The sequence below is a fragment of the Garra rufa genome, chromosome 15, assembly GCF_049309525.1.
Source record: "Garra rufa chromosome 15, GarRuf1.0, whole genome shotgun sequence".
In the NCBI taxonomy this organism is placed as follows: Eukaryota; Metazoa; Chordata; class Actinopteri; order Cypriniformes; family Cyprinidae; genus Garra; species Garra rufa.
In genome coordinates, this window is record NC_133375.1 from 7,177,183 (window position 1) to 7,201,455 (window position 24,273).

The 24,273-nt window shown below is 35.3% G+C and overlaps 1 protein-coding gene across 1 annotated transcript; it reads left to right on the forward strand.

Moving 5' to 3' along the window:
- Positions 1-7,270: 7,270 nt before the first annotated feature.
- On the forward strand, positions 7,271-20,421 carry ogg1 (8-oxoguanine DNA glycosylase). Its single transcript, XM_073819512.1, has 8 exons — positions 7,271-7,562; positions 7,672-7,827; positions 8,562-8,914; positions 10,931-11,110; positions 19,135-19,313; positions 19,680-19,827; positions 19,947-19,996; positions 20,104-20,421. Exons 2-8 carry the CDS (start codon positions 7,718-7,720, stop codon positions 20,263-20,265), a joined length of 1,182 nt encoding a protein of 393 aa, XP_073675613.1. The 5' UTR covers positions 7,271-7,562; positions 7,672-7,717; the 3' UTR covers positions 20,266-20,421.
- Positions 20,422-24,273: the final 3,852 nt, after the last annotated feature.

The window sequence follows — 24,273 nt, forward strand, 5'->3', positions numbered from 1 at the left end:
TTTTTTTTTTCAGTCAAAATGAATATAATGATAACACTGAATATGAAAGAAATTATTTGTTATTTTGAGAATGATGATAAAAATGTTCACAATTTTGTACATTTTATCATCTTGAATGGCAAATTTTTCATTCATAATTGTAGTTTGTCAAAATCTCCTCCTTTATACAAGGTTTTCTCTAACGAACTCATTCTTTTAACGAAGTCTCTTAAAATTGTGAGAAATGTAAAAGCTATGTCAATTGTAAAATATTATGAATCTGTATTTGGCGTCTTGTGAATGTCTTATTTTTATTTTTATTTGTTTTTGTTTTTGTTCTTTAATCATCTTTGGAGCCTCTGTTTTTGATGCCTGTTTTCTGCAACTATGTTGTTTACATGTTCTATAATAATAATAATAAATAATACTACACAGGAAAACTAAAAAAAAAACTAAAAAAAAAAAATTGTTAATAAATAAAAAATCTTTAATCAATGTAAATGTTTTGAACTAAGCTGTGTAGAGGACCTCTGCACCAGTTTAGATATGTTGATGTAAATGTACAGATCAAGACCACAGTTAAAAAGACTGAGAAAAAACAAGATCATGAAGAACAGAGTACTGAAATGAACTGAATGAAAATTAAACTAAGAAAAACAGAAATAACAGAAGAACTCCAATTTTACATTTTAAGAGTGTAAGAGATTTACAGAACAACCAAAATTTCCTTTGAAAAACAGAAAACGATGGCTTTGTTTTAAGGCACTTTCATTTATGAATATAAAATGTGCCCAAAATGTAAATATTATTCAGTAAAAACTGAGTTTGTACATCCTCCATTATTAAACCAAAAATTATATCATTTTTAGAAAATTGACAAGATTTTTAATTCAACAGTCAAAGTGTGCAGCCTTTTCAATATCAACCTCACAAATGGTGCAATTTTTGTGATCAATATTAAATCTACATCTAAGAGACTCTAAAGATGGGTAGATATCATTAAAATTTTTAAAGTGTACTTCCTTGGCTTTGGGAGGTAAAGGAAAGAAGAGATACATGGTTCTTAATTTGTACCACCCACTGATCTATATAATGTTCTCTATTATAGATCAGTGGTACCACCTCATATTACGGCTTGGTGACAACATGATGTTACTATGCTAATATCTACATTATTACCCAGAAAAGTACATGCAATTTATGTTATTACAAAGTAATTTCCTAAATTGCAATGTAGATATTACCATAGTATTACCCTGTTATTACTGAGCTGTAATATGACGTGGAACCACAGTTACTTTACATTGCTATTCAGTTAAGTGTCCAACGATTACATTTAAATGGGGCAGCCGTGGCCTAATGGTTAGAGATTCGGACTTGTAACCCAAAGGTTGCAGGTTCGAGTCTCAGGTCCGGCAGGGATTGTAGGTGGGGGGAGTGAATGTACAGCACTCTCTCCACCCTCAATACCACGACTGAGGTGAGTCCCTTGAGCAAGGCACCGATCCCCCAACTGCTCCCCGGGCGCCGCAGCAATGGCTGCCCACTGCTCCGGGTGTGTGTTCACGGTGTGTGTGTGTGTTCACTACTGTGTGTGTGCACTTGGATGGGTTAAATGCAGAGCACAAATTCCTTGTATGGGTCACCATACTTGGCCTCACTCACCCCCTTTCCTTTTCCTTTCCTAAATGCAATACGTTTTTATATTGAAATAAAATTAAATTAGTTTATTGAATTGAAAAGATGTTTGTATCAGTTGTCATGTCATATTCTAACGAATTAAGGCCTTATTACTGTACATGTCCTTGGCTAAACTTTACCATACACTGTCAGAAAAAATGTGCAAAATTTGTACCTTAAGGGGTACAAAGGCTTGTCACTGGGGCAGTACCCTCAAGGGTACACCCGTTGTACCCTTTCACATGGGTACATATCTGTACCCTTGCAGTATGTACCTTACAAAGGCAAATATGTACCTTTGCTGACTAAATTGTACCATTTAGTGCTATGGTACCATAATGTACTTTTAAAAAGGTACAAATTTGTCTTTTTTAAGGGTACTGCCCCAGTGACAAGCCTTTTGTACCTTATGGTGGCAAATCTGTACTACATACAACACATTAAAAAGGCCAGGATGCTGTTTATCACATTTATTAAACATTCAAAACATTACATTCTCACATTTTTCACAGGATGAATGTTTTAAGCTCTATCACAATGTCATAACAGGATGCATATTGCTAAATTTTACTTAAAAAAAAAAAAAAAAAAAATCATACTCAAAACTGTTCTTATAAAGCAAAACATTTTTTCCAACAGTACACATTTCATTAATTGATTATACCCTAACATTTTATCACAAAATAAGCTCTACCTCAATGTGTCTTAAATGGATGCAAATATTGAGCAATTCTTTTTTCCAAAAACAATTGTTTATACTATTTCTAACTTTTTTAAAACATTTTATAAAATTGTAAATATCAAGAATATTAAGCTTAATATTAAATTTTTCATAATCAATACATCCCATTAAGTAAATTTTTCTACTGCATTCTACATTTTCTAAAAAATGTTTTAAACATTAAGAATCAAAAACAACCTTTTTCCAACAGTACACATTTCATTAATTGTAACTGTGTATGCGTAAATTCTTTTTATCACAAACCCATTTTTACCAAACGCAGTACTACACTAATACACAGTACTAATTGGAACTTTTTAAACATTCTTGAGGATCACAAACTACTTATTTATCATAAGCAGAGTATACGGCAAGGGCCTGAAAGTCCATCTCTTGCCCTGGTTTTATAACACTTCATTCAAAGTCAACTTTAATGCGTATGCATGGAACTGTGAATTATACGACACTGGTATTAAAAAAACTTGCCACATTATATATATACACTGTTGACATTTAAAATGTATTGGATTTAAATTGTCACTTTTGAAACACTGAATGTCGAAATCTTCACCCTTGTGTATCAATATATTTGGCATTTTTAACACAGGATATTAATTATTCGGGTGATAGATATTGGAAGGGGCTTGCCACCCACCTCAGTTATCTTTGCTATGGCATGCTGAAAGCCAGAAAGTCAGTGAATTCTTCATGTAGGGTGGACAAGCCAAGTTGAAAACAATAGTAAGCACTGAAGGCTGTGCATTGTAGTGATCCTTTCTTCAACTCCTAGTTCCTTGCACAACTCCACACCATCCACTTTGAAAAGTTGTACCCTCTTGGAGAAAGCCATTTTCCAGTCAGTTTCTGCCAACTGTAAGGTTGGTTATGGAGTATCAGCATCACACTGAGAAGAAAAGAAAACATCAAAAATCTATCAGTAAAACAATGCAATGTGCTGTTTTAAATGTTTTAAGACAAATAATGTGAAAATTTTGCCATAAACTACCTTGTAACCAATCAAGGTGTAGAGTTACATTCGAGCAATTTTAAGGCATGAAGATTTTTTTCACACAAAGAAAAAACATTTAAATATAATTTATAAATATCATTTAAAAAAGCTTAATAGATAATCAATAAATAGATAATCACAAAACCACTATGTTTATGTCAATACCTAGATCTTCTGCAAGCATCTTTTCTCTTGCTTCTTGTAGACTTCGTCCAACGGAGCATTTCTTTGAACAAGCTGAAGCACCTTGGGCACAATACTGGTAAAGCCATCCCTGAAGTGCCGGCTTAAACTGACAGTCGATGAATGCATTCGGTCAGCTTCATCACACAACTGAAAATTTACAAAAAGATAAAGTTAATCATTTAAATTAACGAAAAATACTTCAAAACAATCAAATCAGACATTTTAATATTCTTTTATTGCCATTTCCCTTTAGTAATATACAAATATTTCTAAGATTGAATGCACAAATATTTGTTTACCTGAAGATTTAGAAAATTACAATGTGTCTACAAATTTGTTTTAACTGTAAATTATCATTATAGCATACTGTTTATTTATATCGACATTCAACATTCATTTTAAGCCAATAACTGATTTAGAATCTGTGATATCACTGACCCCTGAGGATGTTCATCTCTCTTATCTTCCCTGGCTCAAATTTGTAATTTTGTTAATATTTTAATTAATTTCAATATTTATTAACATAATGATAAAAGCCAAAATATTAAATGTAATAAATGTATTTTGACTGAGTAAAATCTACTGACTTCAGCAATCTACTACTACTACATTGCTATCGGTGACAGTTTAAAAATGGGAGAATCCCTTGTTTTTGCCCGAAGTTTTCAAGCCGGTAACAGAAAAAGAATTAAAGATACCTTATTAGTCTTTCAAATTTTCTTTCTTATAGCATTAATTCAGCCAAAAAGTTTAGTTTGGTCATTAATTATTCACCTTCATGTCATTCCAAACCAGTAAGACTTCATCTTCGGAACACAATTTAAAATAATTTTGATGAAACTAACTCTAACTCTCCCAACTTTCCTTGTGTGTGCTGACTGGCCACCCTGCTTTTTAAAATATTGGCATCAGGCATTAAAAAAATCAATACGGTTAACCGCTAAACATAGGACAAATATAATACACAAAACTCAGTGTTATACTTACATTTCTGTAGTTGAAGTTTGTTGATAGGGTTCTGCTGGCACTGGTACTAGTGTTACTGTTACCACCTCCATCTTGTGTACAAATTTGTTAAATCCACCTTATTTTCTAAAAGGAAAAAAATGTATAGTCTGTGTGAGCTTGAGGTTTTAACAGCAACAATAAAATCTTTTTTCAATGGACATTCATCAGTATAAAAACATTGCTTTAATTTAGAAAAATACACAATAAGTTAGTACTTATACACTTCCAGAAAAAGGTACAATACTGTCACTGGAACAGTACCCTAAGGTACAAAAGCTAAAAGGTACCAAAATGTACACTTAACGAACTAACAGAGAACTATACTTTTTTTAACTGAGAGTGTATTATTAAAAGCCAAATTATTTAAATTTGCATCTCACAGACTAGAAACGTATTTCACGAGTTTTGATAAATAATGGTAACTTAAACCAATTTTACTTGCTGTCCTTGGAAGGGCTCGATACAGACGCCTCGAAACGACATGAAAAATGATTAGGACTCTCCTGGATTTACGTTTATAACGTTAGTTAAATATGTACCAAACAAAACTTATATAAATCAACGTGGATAATAATCGTAAGGTATATAATTCCAGAAAGACTAGGAGAGGCGTTAAAATAAAAGGCGTTCGCTCGTGTCCGGAAGGAAACACGGGTAAGTTAACGTTAACGTAACGTTAACATTAGAGTATTAAAAACATTCTGGTAAACTGAATTTATAAATCTATGGTACACAAACGCGATAGACCTGAGCTGTTTCTATGGCCGTTTCACCGCTGTTTTGTCAGCGTCTCATGCCATCTCTAGGTGGAGTATGAGTTAAGCGAAAAATTATATCTTAATTTCCGGCTAAATGATAAAAAATAATTGTAATAATAACAATAAGCTTAAAATGTAATGGCAATGCGTTGGTTTTGTCAGGTCAGTTTTCGAAGAAAGGTTTTCCTCACGCATCAGATAACGTTAGGCCTGGCTACAGACGCAATATCAAGTTAACAAAAATCGAAAGGGAACCAACAGATTTTCACAGTACTTAAAATTAAACTTACCTCTAAATTTCTGTGCTTCGTCTTCAGTGACATGTATTCCAGGCAGCTTCTTTCAGTTTTTGAATAAGATCCTCCGTGTCTCCGTCGACAGCGTCAGAAATGAATGATGTCCAGAATAACCGTCATGCACAATCTCATTTTCAAAATGCACAGCGCGGGCTACAATCCCATTGGACGACACGAAAAGGCTGGCTTCGAAAATATGTATTTGAACTGAGGCAAAGTAGTACACCATATAATGTTTAATAAACGTTAAATAGTTTTGTATACTACATTTTGCTTTTGCTAATTACTATTAGTATGTGTATTTGTTTAACTCTACATTAAAAACAAAACTTAAAACAGCTCTTATATCAGTTTAAAATTACAATTAAAAATGCAGACCTACTTTAATACAAATGCTTTACGTTTAAAAGTTATTATCTTGATGTTCTGCATAATCACTAAAATGTAATTTGCGTGTGTACTGTTCAGAACTGTTTAGAAAGATGCAGGCTCTTGAACGTATTTGGTTATTTTGTGCATCTCTTCCAAATAACTAACAACTCATGAAAATGATTATCTTGCTCTGTTTAATTTTGGGTGACTATTTCATTCACTTTGGCTTACTCCTTTGGTCACACAAGTGATTGTACCTTTCTTTGGGGATTAAATGGTACAAACGTGGACCCTCTGGCAGTTGGAAACATATCTGTACCTTTTTTACCCCTAAATGGTACATATGAGTACTCTAAGGTGCAACTATGACCCATCGAGGGTACAACTTCACCATTTGTACCCTAAGTGTCACAAATGGACCCCAACCGTACCCTTTTTTCTGACAGTGTAGTGTAATATTAAATTAACATTAAAATTATAATAATAATTTAAAATAGGAATGCTTATCAAAACTCAAATAAATAACACAAAACATAACTTTTCCTGCTTCAAAGTAATCAATAAAGTCAGGCCCTGTCACAGCACAGTCAGTCCCGTCACGCCACGGTCAGTCCTGTCACACTGAAAATTATAATTTAAAAAAGTACTATTTGAGGAAATATTGATGAATTAATCTGTGTAGGTGAAGGTGGGGGATATTTATCCAATACTATGTTTTTGTAAAAATCTCCTATGTAAAGGTAGTTTATTTTAAAGCTATATGAGTGCCTGTATGGGCATTCTGTGATTTTGTGTATACAGTTGACCAAAACGTTGCTCATATTTCTTAGGTATTACAAAAACATGTTAGATGGAATCAGGGACATGTGACCAATAAGAAAATGCTTTTTGTGTCAAAGAAATTCAAATACATAAATTTGTCTGTGATGGGGCCTGACATTTTAGGGGTGAAATACACATAAAAATGTATTTTATTCAATCATAAAAAAATGCTGAGATGGCATGATATGTGTTTCTCATAGTTTAACAGGTCCTCTATATGACTCAACGTTCGGATTTAATAATTCGATATGTTTTCCCCCAAGATTTTTAAAAGTGGAAATGTACGTTTCTGGTAGAATGTCCCATGTATATTTCTACCTAAAGTTCACCCACTAAAGGGAGTGCTTCAAATGAACTGAGGAGGGCAGCAATACGCCTTTGATGCGTCTAGTTTGCAGCAGATCTCTTACGAAGAAGAAGGCTGGCCCTATCCCCATTGTTTACTAGATCCTACTAGAACGGTTTCGCTTTGTATTTCAGATACCAATCCTTGGCATTATTACACTTCATACATTTATGGAACAAATTAGTAATGTACAACACATCAGTATGTAATATAAAATATCAGTATGTGAAACCAAACAAATTATTTTTTAGTGCACCTTGATGGAAGATTTCTCTTTTTGTGACGTTGAGCATTAGCTAGCAACAACCTAATGGATTACAAAATTCATTTGTACATGCACGATGATATATGAAGTATACTGCCACTGTGTGCCTCGAATGTCTTTGTAAGCAACTTTTCTTATGTCCAAACCATAGATGTGTGTGTTTTTATAGCATGTATTTTAATGTTTTAGTTTAATTTATTCTTTCCTTCATGTATTTTTGTTATCACAGTAGCTGACTTGATTTGTCCTGATGGTGTAAGGAACAGAACGACAAAATGTCCCAGCATGCTTTGCTCTCAGCAGGTTGTAAGGCATGGCGGTCACTGTCATGTCCACGGTCAGAGCTTCGGCTGGATCTCACTCTGGGATGTGGTCAGACGTTCCGGTAAACTTTATACTACCCTACCCAGATAGCACATGTACGTCTGCAAGATGTCTGTTAAAGGTTGCTTCATCTGGAAAGCATCTATGTACAAACAACGGATAAACATTTTTAAGATATAAGTTTAACAACTATTTAACTAACAAGACACATCCTAAAGGTGTACTGATGATTAGCCAACACTAAAATCTAAAAAAAAAAATACATCTTCCAGATGTAACGCACATCAAGTAGATGTCTGTGAGATGTATGTGTGCTATCAGGGAACTGTTTCATTGCTGTCTTCAAAAGTAACGTTTCTTTTTATTAAGTGCCTGATGTCCATTTATGATGTTTCTTTGCCTAATGTCCATTTATAATTTTTCAACTCTTAAATTGAACTTTAATCCAAAGTCAATCAAAATTTTTATTTTACACTCTCTCTGACCCTCAGAATAAAAGAGGCTTACACTGTCTCTTTAAGATGTTTGTGTGTAAATGTCTGTTATTTCTGTCCCACCTCTTCACATGTGAAATAGTTAACAACACCTCCCAACTAGCTGCTGAATACTGACATACTGATATGAAAATGTGGATGGTATTTAAAAAAAACATTAAGCAGTAAGCAGTGTACAGTATACAATAGCACTGTGCATTATCTTGCAATTTGTAAACTAGCATTTCATTCTGAACAAAGCCTTAAATTATTATTATTACTGTATTATTTTAATATTGCATATGATTGCCCATCCTTTTAGATGGCGTGAAACTGCAAATGGTCACTGGACTGGAGTAATGCGAGGAAAAGTGTGGACACTTACTCAAACAGAGGATACGTTATGGTACTATGTTTACAGTCATCAAATAAATGCAGGAATAGAAAACAGACTGAAACAGGAAGTGGAAGACGAGGAGCAGTTATTGGGGAATACGTCAAAAAGAACGATAAAGCAGGAAGAGGCAGGATTGTGCATAGTGATGCCAGAGCCTGACAGCAAAGAGGAGGAACTTTTGAGGGACTATTTTCAGTTAGGTGTTAAATTAGGTGATCTCTACAGGGACTGGAGCACCGTGGATCCACACTTCAAACAGACAGCAAACATCTTCACAGGTACATGTCTCATTAAAGTAATAGATCACACAAAAATAACAGTTATGTTATAATTTGTCATGATTTTCCACTGAACACAAATCCAGTGTTTGCCTGAATGTTCATGGTGCTTTTTCAATACATTGCAAGCATTGTGCTTTCTTATACAGAATGTTGACACCCCTGTTAATTATAGAATGTCACATTTTAGAGTGCGCTTTCAGAGTTTCACCCCCTATCTAATGTGAGCATAAGTATTGGTACAGTTGAACTTAAAGCAAATGTAATAGTTTAAAAGATAGCCATCACCAGACTCCTGGTCTCATCCTTTGAAATGCTTTTCCCAGCCTTTAAAACAGCCAATTTCAGCTGTTGCTTGTTTTAGAGACTTTCTGCCTTTAGTCTCCTCTTCAGCTGGAGAAATTCATGTTCAATAGTATCTAAATCTGGAGATTAAGTAAGTTAAGTTAAAGTGAACTGAATTGGCAGTGTGTTTTGGGTCATTCTCCTATTGCAATATGAAGCGCTTTCTGATGATTTGCTTGAACACTGGTAGCCAAGCGTCCAAATTCATTCTGCTGCTGCCAGCATACTTTAATTCATCAATAAAGTTGAGAGGGCATGTTCCAAAGACAGCCATATGCTCATGATATGACACCACCTCTGAGGTTGTATGCTTAAAATCATTTGCAGTTCCTTTTTGTCCACACTTTTGCTTTCCGTCAGTTAGATAAAGCTTTATCTCATCTGGACAGAAAATGTTGTTCCAAAACTCTACTTGCTCACCTTTCTGTTTTTTGTTTTTTTTTGCAAACTCGAATCTGGCCCTTCTATTTTTGATGCTCATCTGGGGTTGGTATCTTACTATGTAGCCTTTGCAATTCTGAGTCAAAGTTTCCTGCTGACAGTAGATTGTCAGACCATCACCTCAGCTTTCTAAAGGTTATTGGTGATTTTACAGACACGTATTTTAGGATTCTTTTTCACAGCTTGTATGATTTATCGGTCATCAACTCCTTTTGTTTTTCACAACTGACCAGGTTGACAAGATTGGTTGCTCACATTGCTGGTGGTTTCTTTCTTTTTCAGGAGATTTCAAACGGTTGATTTCTCCATGCTCATTGTTTTTGATATAGCTCTAATTGAGTTCCTTTTTTCTTTTAGCATACAAATTGTTTGCTTTTCTCTTAAAGTCAGCCCCTTGACTTTATCCTAGTTCAGTGGTTCTCAACTCCGGTTCTTGGGGCCCACTGCTCTGCACATTTTGTATGTTTCTGAATCTCACACAGTTCAGTTCATGGATCTTTCTTGTAAGGAGCTGATGATCTGAATCAGGTGCGTTAAATGAAGGAGACATAAATAATATCATATAAATATAAATATCTAAACAATTAATGTGAAAGGGCACAGCTGATTACTTGAATGACCTGTGAGCCAATTGTCCAATATTTATGCTCAAACCAAATAGGGGGATGAAACTCTCAAAGTGCTGATCTTTTTAGTTGATAAACAAGCATACATTCTGTAGTTTTGTCTCAGATTCATCTTTTAGTCATATTTACAGATTTCTTGACTCCACAGCAAACAGAGCAGTTTTGTCTTTACTGTGGAGGGTACTGTGTATTATGTGCACAACAATATATTTGGAACCCCTACAATTTTATCCAGCCCAGCACTTTTGTTTTTAAAGTCATGTGTGGGACAACAATATGTGATTTTCTCCTTTTAAGCTGCAGGTGTGATTTTTCTTTCATTGAAAGAAGATATAGAACAGAATAATAATTTTGAAATATATGTACATTAACTGGGATATACTTTCAAAATCAGATCAATCATGGTTGAGTGCATATCTACATTACTGTAACATCTATAACTGAAAATATTTGCTTCTGCATGAGGCTGCATTACATTGGTTACATATTTGTAAGTGCAACATAAACCAGAATATACTGAGGTCACCTTTAACGATGCAGAAGAAAGGGTTTTTTGGAAAGTGGTCCTTAATACAAAACGTGTCTGTCTGTTTGAACATCTCAGGAGTGCGTTTGTTGCGCCAAGACCCTGTGGAGTGTCTTTTCTCATTCATCTGCAGCTCGAATAATCACATCTCACGGATTCAGGGCATGGTTGACAGACTGTGTCAGACACTCGGGACTCTCCTCTGCAAGCTTGATGATGTTGCCTATCATGATTTTCCCCCTCTGCAAGCTCTTACAGGTAGCTTTACTAGCTCTCATTGTACTAACATGAAATATTTGTAATTATAAATAAAACTATTATGGCTGTTACTAATAATTTAAAATCTACATGAAATACAGAATAATGTTTTGTTAATTAATTTTTTTTTCTTAATTCAGGCTTTCTTTGTTGTAGTGTTGTCAAAAGTACTAGTAATTTGATACCAAGTCAGTACCGAATTTTTAAAAATGTAATTATACCAGCACTTCGGTGCGTTTTTGTGTGCATATGCACTTGCATTTCTACGTATATTTACGAATAATGAAATAAATACACAATAAATTTTCACTTTTTAAAGAAACATATAAAGGGGAAATAATTTTTATATAATGTATTATAAATTAATTTTTTTAATTTTTTAAAGTGGTGAAATGCTAGCATATGAAATACTCTATTTTCTAAGATGCATAGACTGGGCAAGGCTTCAATAAATCTTGCGATAGCATTTTTTTATTTTATTTTTTACATTATTTAAGATTAGATTAAAGATTAAAATTAGATTAAGATTAAAATTGCATCCCTTCACAAACATACTCTGACTTTAAAATGCTAAACAAAAATATATGAAAGGGCTGATGCATTTTCATACTAGTTGTGCTGAAGAAAAGATTTTAAAAATATTTTAAACCACAGTATTTTAAAGATAATGTACACATTAATGTTTAGAATATATCCTTTTCTGATTCTGAAAATGTACAGACTATAAATCTATAACAATCATTTAATCATATACAAACAACCAGAAACAGGCAAGCCATTTTATTTCAATTCATGAGTACATCATGAAGCTACATGCAATCAGTCCATTGAGCCTACAATAGAATATAATGAAGTAAATTAAAGCAATAAGCCCCGAGAAACTGTGGGTTACAGTGAATTTATAACAGCTAAGGGGTGTTTGCGTCATGCCTGAAACCCCCTTAGCTGTTATAAATTCACTGTAAACCATGGCTTCATGGCTTATTGTTTTTATAAAACGATTATTACATATACGTAGTAAGGTTTCACAAAATAAAACAGAGCAAATAAAGTGTAATGATATTAATAAAAATATTAAGTATTCCTCCATACAATGTAGTTTCTCAGAAACGGTTGTGGTTAGAACAAAGTGGGTGGCCGTGCAACACACAAACATAAACAAAGGTGTATGTTTGATGAGTAATTTTTACAACAGCTTAGAACAAACAACAAATTAGAAACAAGAATCAATCAGAATTAAGGACCTAGCTATCCATTTTATAATAAATGTTAGGTAACAGATAAAAAATACTATGGGGATCTGTTGTTGGCCCTAAATTTTTTTACCAGTTTTACCACCAGCATTTTTGCCACACTGGTTAATTTCTGACTTTGATATAGAAGTTTTTCCTGAACGTGGAAGTAATGCCTGTCTCTTAACCGGAAGTATGCTTTGCATTTCCGGTCTTCAGTGTTCATAAATAAATTTGCATATATTCCAATCTGATAATCTAATGTTAAATTTATTAAAATGTTTTTAAAAAGCACATCACTTTGCAGTGTCGCAATGACCACCATTTGTTTAATGAGTGTGTAGATGACACAAAGCTGCTGATGTTAGCTAAATTAAAACATTTTAGTGGGTTCCTATGCAGACCGGAACAGAAGAGCATCCAATCTAAGGTTAAAATTTCAAATGGTGGCTCTCATCATTTATTCAGGAAAAAGGTTTATATACAAAATAAAATAAATACATATAAAATATATTGATTTAAATTTAAATAGATAATATATATCGTAATGAAATGTAAGAGATTTGTATCCCTCCTTTGAAAGTCCATTCACCCAAAACTTTGCTTGCTTTATGTGCGAGAAACATGAGATCTGTTCTCATGTCATGCAAACATGTTTGAGCTTCTACAAGAACCGATGAGATCTGTTCTTGCGCTTCATGTATGTTGTGAATAAAAACTGAAATGAAATCTGTTCCTCATATAACACTATCGTGTCTCTCAGAAGTGTTGGATTAAACCGCTTAATGTTAAACCTTTTCATATGGATATATGGTTTTACGTACATTATATTAACTTTTTTTTTTTTTTTGGAACTTATTTTTATTTTGAGTAACAACTTTGCATACAATACAGTGTCATAGTTTAACATGTTAGTCCATTGCTTTGCATTGACAGTTTTCGTTAAATCAAACATGTTCAGAAGAAAATTAGACATTCGAGTACACCTAATAAAACCAAAGGAGAACAGAAAAAGGGAGAGAAAAGGGAGAGAAGAGAAAAAAAAACAAAAAACAACAAAGCAAGATAAAAAATAAAGTGTTAAGAGAAGAGGAATGACCAAATGTATAGTATATTATTGAAAAATTAAAGGCATGACGGGGGCCCACCTCTTAAAGAAAATTATTTTTTGAAGTCGCAATGCATATGTGATTTGTTCCATTTCGTACAGCTCCCATACTTTTGGAATCCAAGCATTATATGATGGGGGGTCAGGTTTTAACCATTTGCATGTGATACATTTAATAGCAGCAGCCAGTAGAATTTGTAATAGGTATACTTTAGATCTGCCCTCAAAACCCTCTGGGCATACACCCAGAAGGGCAACTAAGGGATCTTCAGGAATTTCATGATGGAAGATTTCTTTAAGAGCATCAAATACCTCTTTCCAATAGATTCTTAACTTTGGACATGACCACAGAATATGGGTGTGGTTGCCAATGTACTGTCCGCAGTTTCTCCAACACTTGTCAGAGCAGGAAGAATTCCATTTTGCTATTATCTGTGGGGTTTGGAAAAAATCTAGTTATGATCTTCAATTTGAATTCCCTCCAGATATTAGAGTTGGTCACAAGATGTGGCTTCCTCCCAAGTTTCCTGAGGAATTGTTTTATTAATTTCGACCTCCCATTTCTCCTTCATCTGTAAAGTATTATTTGAATTCTTTGATAGAAATAACAGGTATCCCTTAGAGATTTTTTTTGACCACATGTCCAGTTTGTATTTCTTTAAAAAATAGTTCTACTGGGGAGGGGGTTTTGACTTTCTCAAAATCCTTATGTGTTGTAAGGAAATGTCTTAATTGCAAATATCTAAAAAATTCTGACCTTGGAAGCCTAAATTCAATTCTAATTTGTTCAAATGATTTAAGTGTATCATTATGAAACATCTGATGCAGACAGTTGAGTCCGTATTGAGACCACTTTTTAAAACCTGTATCTGTATGAGATGGAACAAAATCATTAAGATAACCAATATTGGCTACGGATGAAATTTTCTTTGACATGCCTAGAGATGTTTGTATAATTCTCCAGATTTTTAATGTTACTTTAGTCCATTCACCCATACTGGCATTTTTTAATGATATGTTGGAAAAAGGAACTACCTTAAGGGGCACTGAACAGAGACTCTTTTCAATGTTGACCCAGCGAGTAAGTGTGATATCTCTAATCCATGAGATCAATGGCCTCAGTTGAGCAGCCCAAAAGTAAAACCTAAAATATGGAAGCCCCAGCCCCCCATTTGTCTTAGATGATTGTATTGTTTTGAGCCTTATTCTTGGTCGTTTTCCCTGCCATATGAAGTTAGAAATTATTTTATTCAACAAATCAAATGTAGATTTTGGAACATCTATGGGTAACATCTGAAATAAATAGAGTAATCTCGGCAAGACATTCATGCGAATGGATTCAACGCACCCAATTAGAGAGAGACGAAGGGCAGACCAATGGTCCAGGTCTTCACTAATATTTTTTATAACTTTCTTGTAATTTGTATTATATAATTGGTCCAAGGAGGTGGGAATAAAGATACCCAAGTACTTAAACCCATTCGTGGGCCATTTAAACCTGCTTTTAATATGGATTTGTCTTGAGATTTGGCCATTTACATCTGTAGCCTCAGTTTTATCCATATTCACTTTATATCCCGAATAATATGCGTAATTAAGAATTAGTTTTTTAAAATATGGAATAGTAGTTTCTGGTTCTGTTAGGAAGAGTAGGACATCGTCGGCATATAACGACAATTTGTGTTCTTCTCCACCAACTATAATGCCCTTAATTGCGCTGTCGTCCCGAATGAGCTGAGCAAATGGTTCGATACTGATAGCAAACAGCAGGGGCGACAGCGGGCATCCTTGTCTGCAGCCACGTTCCAAAGCAAAGCTTCCTGATCTATAACCATTAACTCTAACCGAGGCAAGTGGGCTTGTATAAAGTGTCTGGATCCATGTTATAAAATCAGGGCCAAATTTAAACCGTTTAAGTGTTTGAATCAGATACAACCAAGATACCCGATCAAATGCCTTATGTGCATCAAGTGATAAAAACAATGCCTTTGCCCTAATAGATTTTGTATAACTCATGATGTTTAATGCTCTACGAAGATTATCCCCATAATATCTCTCTGGGATAAAACCGGTTTGGTCAGGATGTATGATCTGACTGATAATTTTGTTTACTCTTTTAGCAAGAATGGTAGTTAATATACGTAAGTCACTGTTTAACAATGAGATAGGTCGGTATGATTGCCATTAAGCCGGATCTTTGCCCTCTTTATGGATTACGACAATGGTTGCATCCCTCCACGAGGGTGCCATCATACCAGACTGCAATGCATAGATACGCTCTTAACAAGAGCGGAGACAGTAGTTCTTTTAAATTTTTGTAGAATTCGTTTATGTACCCATCTGGCCCTGGGCTTTTATTGTTCCTCATTTCTGAAATTGTCTCAATTACTTCATATTCCTCAATAGGTTTATCCAAGTCCTTTGCCATTGACTCAGTTAGCTCAGTCAGTTTTATATTCTTTAGAAATGATGCCAGTATATTATCATCAGAGCAAGTATCCGAGTTTTTGTAGAGTGATTTATAAAAATCTGCAAAGGATTCTGCAATTTCATCAGGTTTAGTAAGGGGATTGACAGAATTACTAGTTTTTATTTTTTGTACAGTATTTGAAGATCTTTACTTTCTTAATCTGATTGCCATCATTCTACTGGCCCTATTACCATATTCATAATATCTTTGGTTAATAAATCTTAGATTGCCTTCAATCTGATTGCTAATTAAGCTATTATACTCTCTTCATGCATCTTTTATTTTATTTAGTAGCTGTGAGTTTGGTGTTTGTTTATGCTGTTTTTCAAGATTTTAAATTTTGTGTTCTAATTCTTGTTGTTTAGCAATCCTCTCTCTCTTCTTGGCACTTGCGAATGAGATAATTCGGCCTCTAAGATATGCTTTTGCACAATCCCATACTATAAGCGGAGATACCTCAGAAGTATCATTTATACTTAAATACAGTTTAAGTTCTGATGTAATGAAAGAGATAAATTCTTTATCATTGAGGAGTGAGGCATTTAATCTCCAGAGTTTGGAAGTTTTCTTATGTCCTATGTCCCAAAAAAGTTCCATAGGTGAATGGTCCAACAAGGTCATGGGTAATATCTTCATATTAGTTATTATATGAAGCTCATCCTTAAGGGTGAAAAAATAATCTATCCTGGAATAAGACGTATGCCTATGGGAGTAGAAAGTGAAATCTTTACAATTTGGAAATTTACTTCTCCATACGTCTACGAGTCCAAATTCGGAAGATTGGTATTTTAACATCTTACTCATTCGGGAGCATGGGGTATTAGAGACAGGCTGTCTATCTAAGTGTTGTGACATAATACAATTAAAGTCTCCCCCCATTAATAATATTCCAATGCTATGCTGTGTGATCACATTGAAAACTTTTTTAATAAAAGAAGGTCTGTCCTCGTTAGGTGCATATACATTCATTAGTGATATATCAATGCCATCTATACATCCGTTTATAGACACTCCTTTCTTTCTCCCTGATGGATGAGAGGAGAAATACACTTTGTCTGCCCATGACCTCTTTAATTTCTCATGTTCTGCGTCAGACAGGTGGGTTTCTTGTAAGAAGGCTATCTGACAGTTAGTTTGTTTCAACTGACGCAGAATAATTTTTCTCTTCAAGGGGCTATGAAGGCCCTTAACGTTATAACTTACAACCTTTAAAGATGCCATTATTAGCTATGTATAACTGAAAAATCCATAATAGCTTGTAATGAACGGGAAGCGACATGTACAGTAAATGTGGATATACAGATATAGAAAAAAGGAAAGGAAGGGGAAGAGAAAAAAAAAGGGCATGGCGGCCCAGGGTGCATACGTGTTATACATTTGAAAACTAACATGTTAGGTAGCGTAGAATTGTAAAATGAAACATTTTTCCAGCATTGAGAGGTCTCGGGGGAACAATAAGACCTCTGTAAGTAGAACTTGAATAAATGTTTTTAGAACTCCAACACATAATTGAGTCCAGGTATTTTTAGGGGCCTAGTCCCAAGTTGCACAAGAAGAACGGGCAGCCACAAGAAAAACAAATACAAAAAAATCTTATATATTACAATAGGTAGTTATTAAAACTACTTTATGTGCCAGCAATTACCTGTGCCTAAAATCAAGATATGAACGCGGGGTAGCAAATGTACCACCACACAGGCACCTGCAGAACCATAAGTTCTTAAACGAAAAGAATAAATTTACAACAGCAATATAAATGATAGTAGAACCAGTCAAACGTTCGCAAAATATCTTCTGGGAAGAGCATGGAAATGATGGTCAATTAAACCAAACAAGTCAAAATGCAACTTTTGTTATTAGCATATATAAGGGCTAAACACTTATTGGGTAGCATCCCAATCCAACAGATCAGCGTGTCAAGCATTAGATTGAGTCTCAGAGAAAATATTCCTCTTCACGTAATCCATTGCCTCAGACGCATTCCGGAACTCCTTTTCTTCTCTGTCAAGTGAAATTCGGAGTCTGGTTGGGAAAAGCAGTCCATATCGCACGCCTTGTCGTCCCCGGAGAGCTCTCCTGACATCACTGAAGGCCGCTCTTGCCCTTGCAACACTGGCTGTGTAGTCAGGGAAGATGGTAATTTGACTACCGTTGTGGATGAGTGGTGCACGTTCTCTGGCATTTCGTAAAATCTCCATACAGTCTCCATCATAATTTGCGCAGTTTATCTCCTGTCTTCCTTGGACCAAGGCTACGATGTGAACGATCAATTTTAACTTCTCTGTACTTTTGAAGCATCTCTTTCAGGAGCTTGGAAACCGCTGTGGGCGTACTCGATCCAGGTTGCTCAGGGATTCCCGTGATACGAATATTCCCTCTTCACATCCGCCCTTCCATATTTTCACACTTTTCTTTCAAGTTGTCGACTTGGCTTGTGAGTTTAGTTACAGTAGACTGAAGAGTAACCATTTCATCTGACCAAGTTGAGAGTCCCCTTTCGACATCCTTAATGTTCTCTTTCATCTGTTCAATGCCGGAAAGCATGCCGGCAGTATTTCTCGCAATTTCAGTCCTCATCGCCTGTAGTTCACTTTTAATTGCGTCAAAATCCTTGGCTAGTGCGTTCTTCAACTCTTTCTTTATTACTGATGATATATTCGTCTTCAAAGAGGAAAGAATATTCGCTTTAATCAATTCCAAGTCCATGGTCATATCTTCGGGCCGTCCTGTAGAAGTAGCAGTTTGGCTAGTGCCACTTTGTCCCAAGGCTCCAGGCCATGCACCGGTACAGCCGGAGTACTTGTATTTACGGAGATTCGCTGCCATCCACAACTGTGACGTTAGATCGGGGTTGTTTTATGTTTACTTGCGGCAAAGGTTCTGTTAGTTTTCGGACTTTAATTGCAGTTGAAGAATTAAATTATTGTGGGTTCTGCAGGAGCGCTGTAAAACACGTCTTACTCCATCATACTCAGCAGCGCCCCCTCTATATTAACTTTTTGAAGTGTAAACGTTTTAGGAGAATGGATATTCAATGGAGGAACAGATATCTTTCAGATTTCATAAATAGCTTTGCGTATAGAAGATAAATTAAAAGTCTTATGGATTTGGAACATTATGAGGGTGAGTAAATGATGACAGAATTTTCATTATATTTCAAAATGATAAAAGCACTTAATATTTGAATGTTTGTTTGTTTGTATGTATGTGACAGACCCAAGCGTGGAGACGCGTTTGCGTGACTTAGGTTTTGGCTACCGTGCTCGTTTCCTGCAGCAGAGCTCACAAACCATTGTGAACTCTCATGGCCCTGACTGGCTCCAGTCGCTCCGCAGCGCCCCCTACCTGCAGGCCAGAGATGCTCTGAGAACTCTTCCTGGAGTTGGTCTCAAAGTAATTGTTTTTTTTTCAGTTTGCATTTCTGCATGATAATACTATATGCAAGTACATGAATGGAAACACTCCTAACCTCGCAACTGCAATGCAAGTAGCGTTAGCTATGAAGGATTTTCCACTGTCAAGGCAGAGCGACAGTTTAAAGCTGAGCATGCTTATAATATATTTGCACACCATGTGTAGTATGTACAATGGGACATATGCTTAAAATGCAGTGCAACACCTTTGTATATGTATTCTTTCATAGAATATGTTTTGGCCTGTTAGACTGACGGTTTTAGCTTTTGAATGCATGCATTTATCATATTATTTATTATTTATAACTGTCTTACATTTGTGAAATGTATGTTTGCTGGGGATCAGGTTGCTGACTGTGTATGTCTGATGTCACTGGACAAGTTTGAAGCTCTTCCTGTGGACACACATGTGTGGCAGATTGCCAAACGTGACTACAGCTTTGCTGCCGGGAGCAGCCAGAAGACTTTGACTGATAGAGTCTACAAAGAAATTGGTTAGTACCCAAAAAAGATACCCTGCACTAGAAACTATATGCAGCATTTTGGACTGACAAACACCAAAAATATACATTACTTTTAAAATAAATTAGGTATTTTTGATCCTCTTTTTTAGGTGACTTCTTTAGAAAACTCTGGGGTCCCTATGCAGGCTGGGCACACTCTGTAAGTAATACTGCCAAACATTCATCGGATATTATTACCACTCTTTTATTATTATTATTATTATTAAAGATTCATTTATTCTTTATTATGTCTTTTTGGGGTCTCAGGTACTTTTCTGTGCTGATCTAAAGAAGTTTCAGAAGCTGAAAGAAGAGAATCCTGTACTGAAAGATGAGAAAACAGAGCTGAAGAAAAAGATGAAGGAGAGAAGACAAGACAGATATGAAGAAAAACAATCCGAAAAAGGCAAAAAGCATCAGAGGAAATAAGATCATATGACAGTGTGGATAGCATTCATCACAAATCAACGGATGAATTGGATTGAATTTCTAAGATATCTGTCAGACTACTCAATTAAATCAGTAGTTTCAAAGAAAGGGCAATATTTTTACACTTGTGTATAATAAATGTGTGGTTAAACAGATTGAAGGGATTCTTGTGCCAGAGTTTCTGGTCAGAATGAAGTTGTTAAAGAGTTAAAGAGAAACAAATACACAATCTAAATATTTTTCACTTTTTTAAGAAACAGATAAATAATGTCTTTTTAATTAATTTTTTAAATGTTTTAAGTGGTGAAATGCTAGCATATGAAATACTCTATTTTCTAAGATGCATAGACTAATGGGCAAGGCTTCAATAAATCTTGCAATAGCATTATTTTTTTTACACATTTAAAGATAACATTAAGATTAAAATTGCATCCCTTCACAAACATACTCTGACTTTAAAATGCTAAACAAGAGTTAAATAAAATGATTACTTTCATTATTTCTTAACAAATAAGCTTTTGATTATTTAGAAGGTTTTTTTTTTTTTTTAGCAAAATGCCCTCCCCCTCGTGTGGTGCCTCATGCACTGCATATACTGCATACCTACATTTTATGCCTCTGTGAACAGTATATGTGGTTGTGTAATTCACTAATTCAACATTAGTTAGTTATAAGTTGGTTATTTCTGGCAAGTATGTGTGATTATATAGGAAATACAATGAGGAAACTACACTGCAATTACCATGAATAGCTTCAACATTCCCATTAAACAAGCACAAAAATTCATGCATTAATACCAGGCCACTCGCCCGGAGACACAAACAGTGACACTAAAAAAGGAAAAACTGGATTGAGTCAGTGGCTTATGTAAGTGTGACCCATGCACTGTTCTTGCTCTGAGGGGTTTACAGCATGCCAAGCAATGTCAAAATAACTCGCATAACAGACCATATATCAGACAAAGACATTTTCAACATTAAAAGTCTATTTGGTTCTCATCCTCAAACATTGTATGGCTGTGTATGTCTGCACTGACGTGTAAAATCAGCCCAGATCATGAGTCTCATTTAAAGTTAAATCATCTCTAAATAGAGGTAAAGAACATACAGAAAAAAAAACAATTAAAAGTATGTGGACACTTAAGACACATATACAATCTAACAGTTTAAATGACCTACCATTCAATGCATTCTTATAATACCGTTCAAATTCCCAGCTCTGTTCTTAATTACCTCACACACAACAGTTCTGTTCTTGAAAGGGCACTTATGCCTCTTTTTTTTATTTTTAACCTTCACTTACAAGTGTGTAATAAAGCTGTTTGTGCATGTATACGATCTGCAAAGTCCAAGCTTTTGCACAAGGTCCAAGCCAAAGGGATTTAATGTCATAGATATAAATACATAGATTCCTCATTAATGGCTGTTTCTATGGGCTGCTATACATAAGCCATTCACCATATTGGAACAGTCAAAGCCAGTCAGTGAACTCTCAAGAGTAAGTTAACTGTGTATCTGTAACCGTAGTTATTTGCATGTATGAATATCTGTATCTGCAGTAGCCCTCAGCAGATGATGACACTTAATATGGGAACTTTAAACCTAATGAGATTACTTATGTAGACACTATGCTCTTGACATAAAAGTTGATCCAAAAGGTAGTAGGCACATATACATTGCCAATGAACATCTGAATGATTCAGAAAATAACTGGGTAAAAGTGTTGTGGTCAGATGAGACCTTTGGCATCAACTCAACTCGCCGTGTTTGGAGGAGGAGAATGCTGCCTATGACCCCAAGAACATCATCCCCACCATCAAATATGGAACTGGAAACAATATGCTTTGGGGGTGTTTTTTTTTTCCCAAGGGACAACTGCACCGCATCAAATGGATGATGGGCCATGTACCATCGAATCTTGGGTGAGAACCATTGAAATTAGGTCGTGGATGGGTATTCCAGCATGACAATGACCCAAAACACATCGCCAAGGCAACAAAGCAATGGCTCAAGAAAAAGCATACTAAGGACCTGGAGTGGCCTAGCCAGTCTCCAGACCTTAATCCCATAGAAAATCTGTGGAGGGAGCTGAAGGTTTGAGTTGCCAAACGTCAGCCTCGAAACCATAATGATTTGGAAAGGAACTGCAAAGAGGAATAGGACAAAATCCCTCCTGAGATGTTTGCAAACCTGGTGGCCAGCTACAAGAAATGTCTGACCTCTGTGATTGCTAAAAAGGGTTTTGCCACCAATTACTAAGTCATGTTTTGGTAGACAAGGTAAGAGTTAAGATAAGGGGGTCAAGGTTTGGCTGGTTAGTGTGGCCCTTCTAGTGGTATAGTTTAGATGCCATAACTACACAAAGCAAAAAGCAAAAATTTGCTGTGAAATTATTTTACACAAGGAGTGTTACTTGTGTTGAGTTTGTAGCATACCTATAAATAAGCTTTTGTACTGTGCATTGTATGTATATGTCGGATTGTGGTTAATTGTTGTTCTGGTGTAAAGGTCTTTACTGTCAGTTACATTACTCCCATGTGTACCTCACATCAACAACAAAGCACTGTCTGTCCATATCAGATGGCCCCTTCTATAAATTTGTGCTTGTGCAAGTGTGTGTGCTTGTGAATTTAGCTTCTCAGTGATGATTATGCAACTGTTGTGCCACAAACACTTACTCTTGGTGGCCTAAATATGTTGTTTATCATGTCAGGCTTTCTTTACACTGAAACCCTCACACATATTTAATTACACAGTACAGATTTCTCCATATTCAAACCACATGTGCCCAGTAGGACTCACTCTGCATTGACTTTGTTTAATGGTTATGGTATACTCTGCTGTAGGATTTTGAGAAGTAAGTTAATGTTATGATGTAAAATCAAGAAATATTGGTAATTTGCAAGTCAAGTTGGGGGGCCAAGATGGCATTGTGGAGAATAGAGGTGTGATTTTTAATTCTGGCATTGGTGGTAGCAATGTGATTAATCAGGTAACTTAAAGTCTTTATACTTTTTTGTTGTCTTCTCCTAAAAGTTTCCCGCATTGTTTTTCTAAAAGGATTAGTTCACTTCCACAACAAAAATTACATAAAATGTACTCACCCCATCTCGTTTTCGTCTTCAACTTCAAAATCGCCCTACAACGCTGTTTTACTTTTTTGTAAAGGCTGTTTGGCCTTCTTTGTATGTTTATTTTGTAAACACTGAGTCAGTACTTCTGCAGCGTTGTTGGACAATTTTGAAGTTCAAGACGAAAATGAGATGGGAGTTTTTCAACATAACCAAATATGTTCTCACTCCCAACTCATCACATATTGACATTTGGTCAGGACCCTTTCAGCGTCTTTTCGGGATGTGCAGGGTCCTCCACTGCTTTAAATAAGAAACCCTTGGTGTCTCCAGTGTGTCTCGTGACAGATTGTGTCATGCTAATGTTTGGGAATATCTTTTTGAATGAGATGTGAGCATGTTACTGAAGCGGGATAATTTTCAGCGATTAAAACCTTGTTCTCTTCTTTGCATAAAGATATCTTATGGCTTCAGAAGACTTGAAATGCAACGCAACTTGTTTGTAATGCTTTTGTACTGCTTGTTTATTTGTTTGTTTTTGCAATAAATACCTGTGAATGTACTTATATTTGCCTGTGTTTTATATTGTTCAGAAGTGGGTAAGTTTAGGGTAGGGGTGGGTTTAGGTGCTCCAATCAAACTATAGATTTATATAAAATTATATATATTTTTTACAAATGCATACAAACCATTAAATAAAAAAAGACAACTGAAAACAATGGAGGACCCTGTGCATCAAAAAAAAAAAAAACTATGCTAAATGATGTTAATGAGCACTGAAAAAGATGTGCAGAATTGCAAGAGACATTACAGAGTTTCAGACAAAGATGTCAGATCACAGATTGGCATTGGTGTTTAAAGGTGCACAAGGTTCTTGAAACCAAGAATGAGAATCTGCTCTCAATTGTTTTGAATATTCTTGAACATGTGGCACCTGA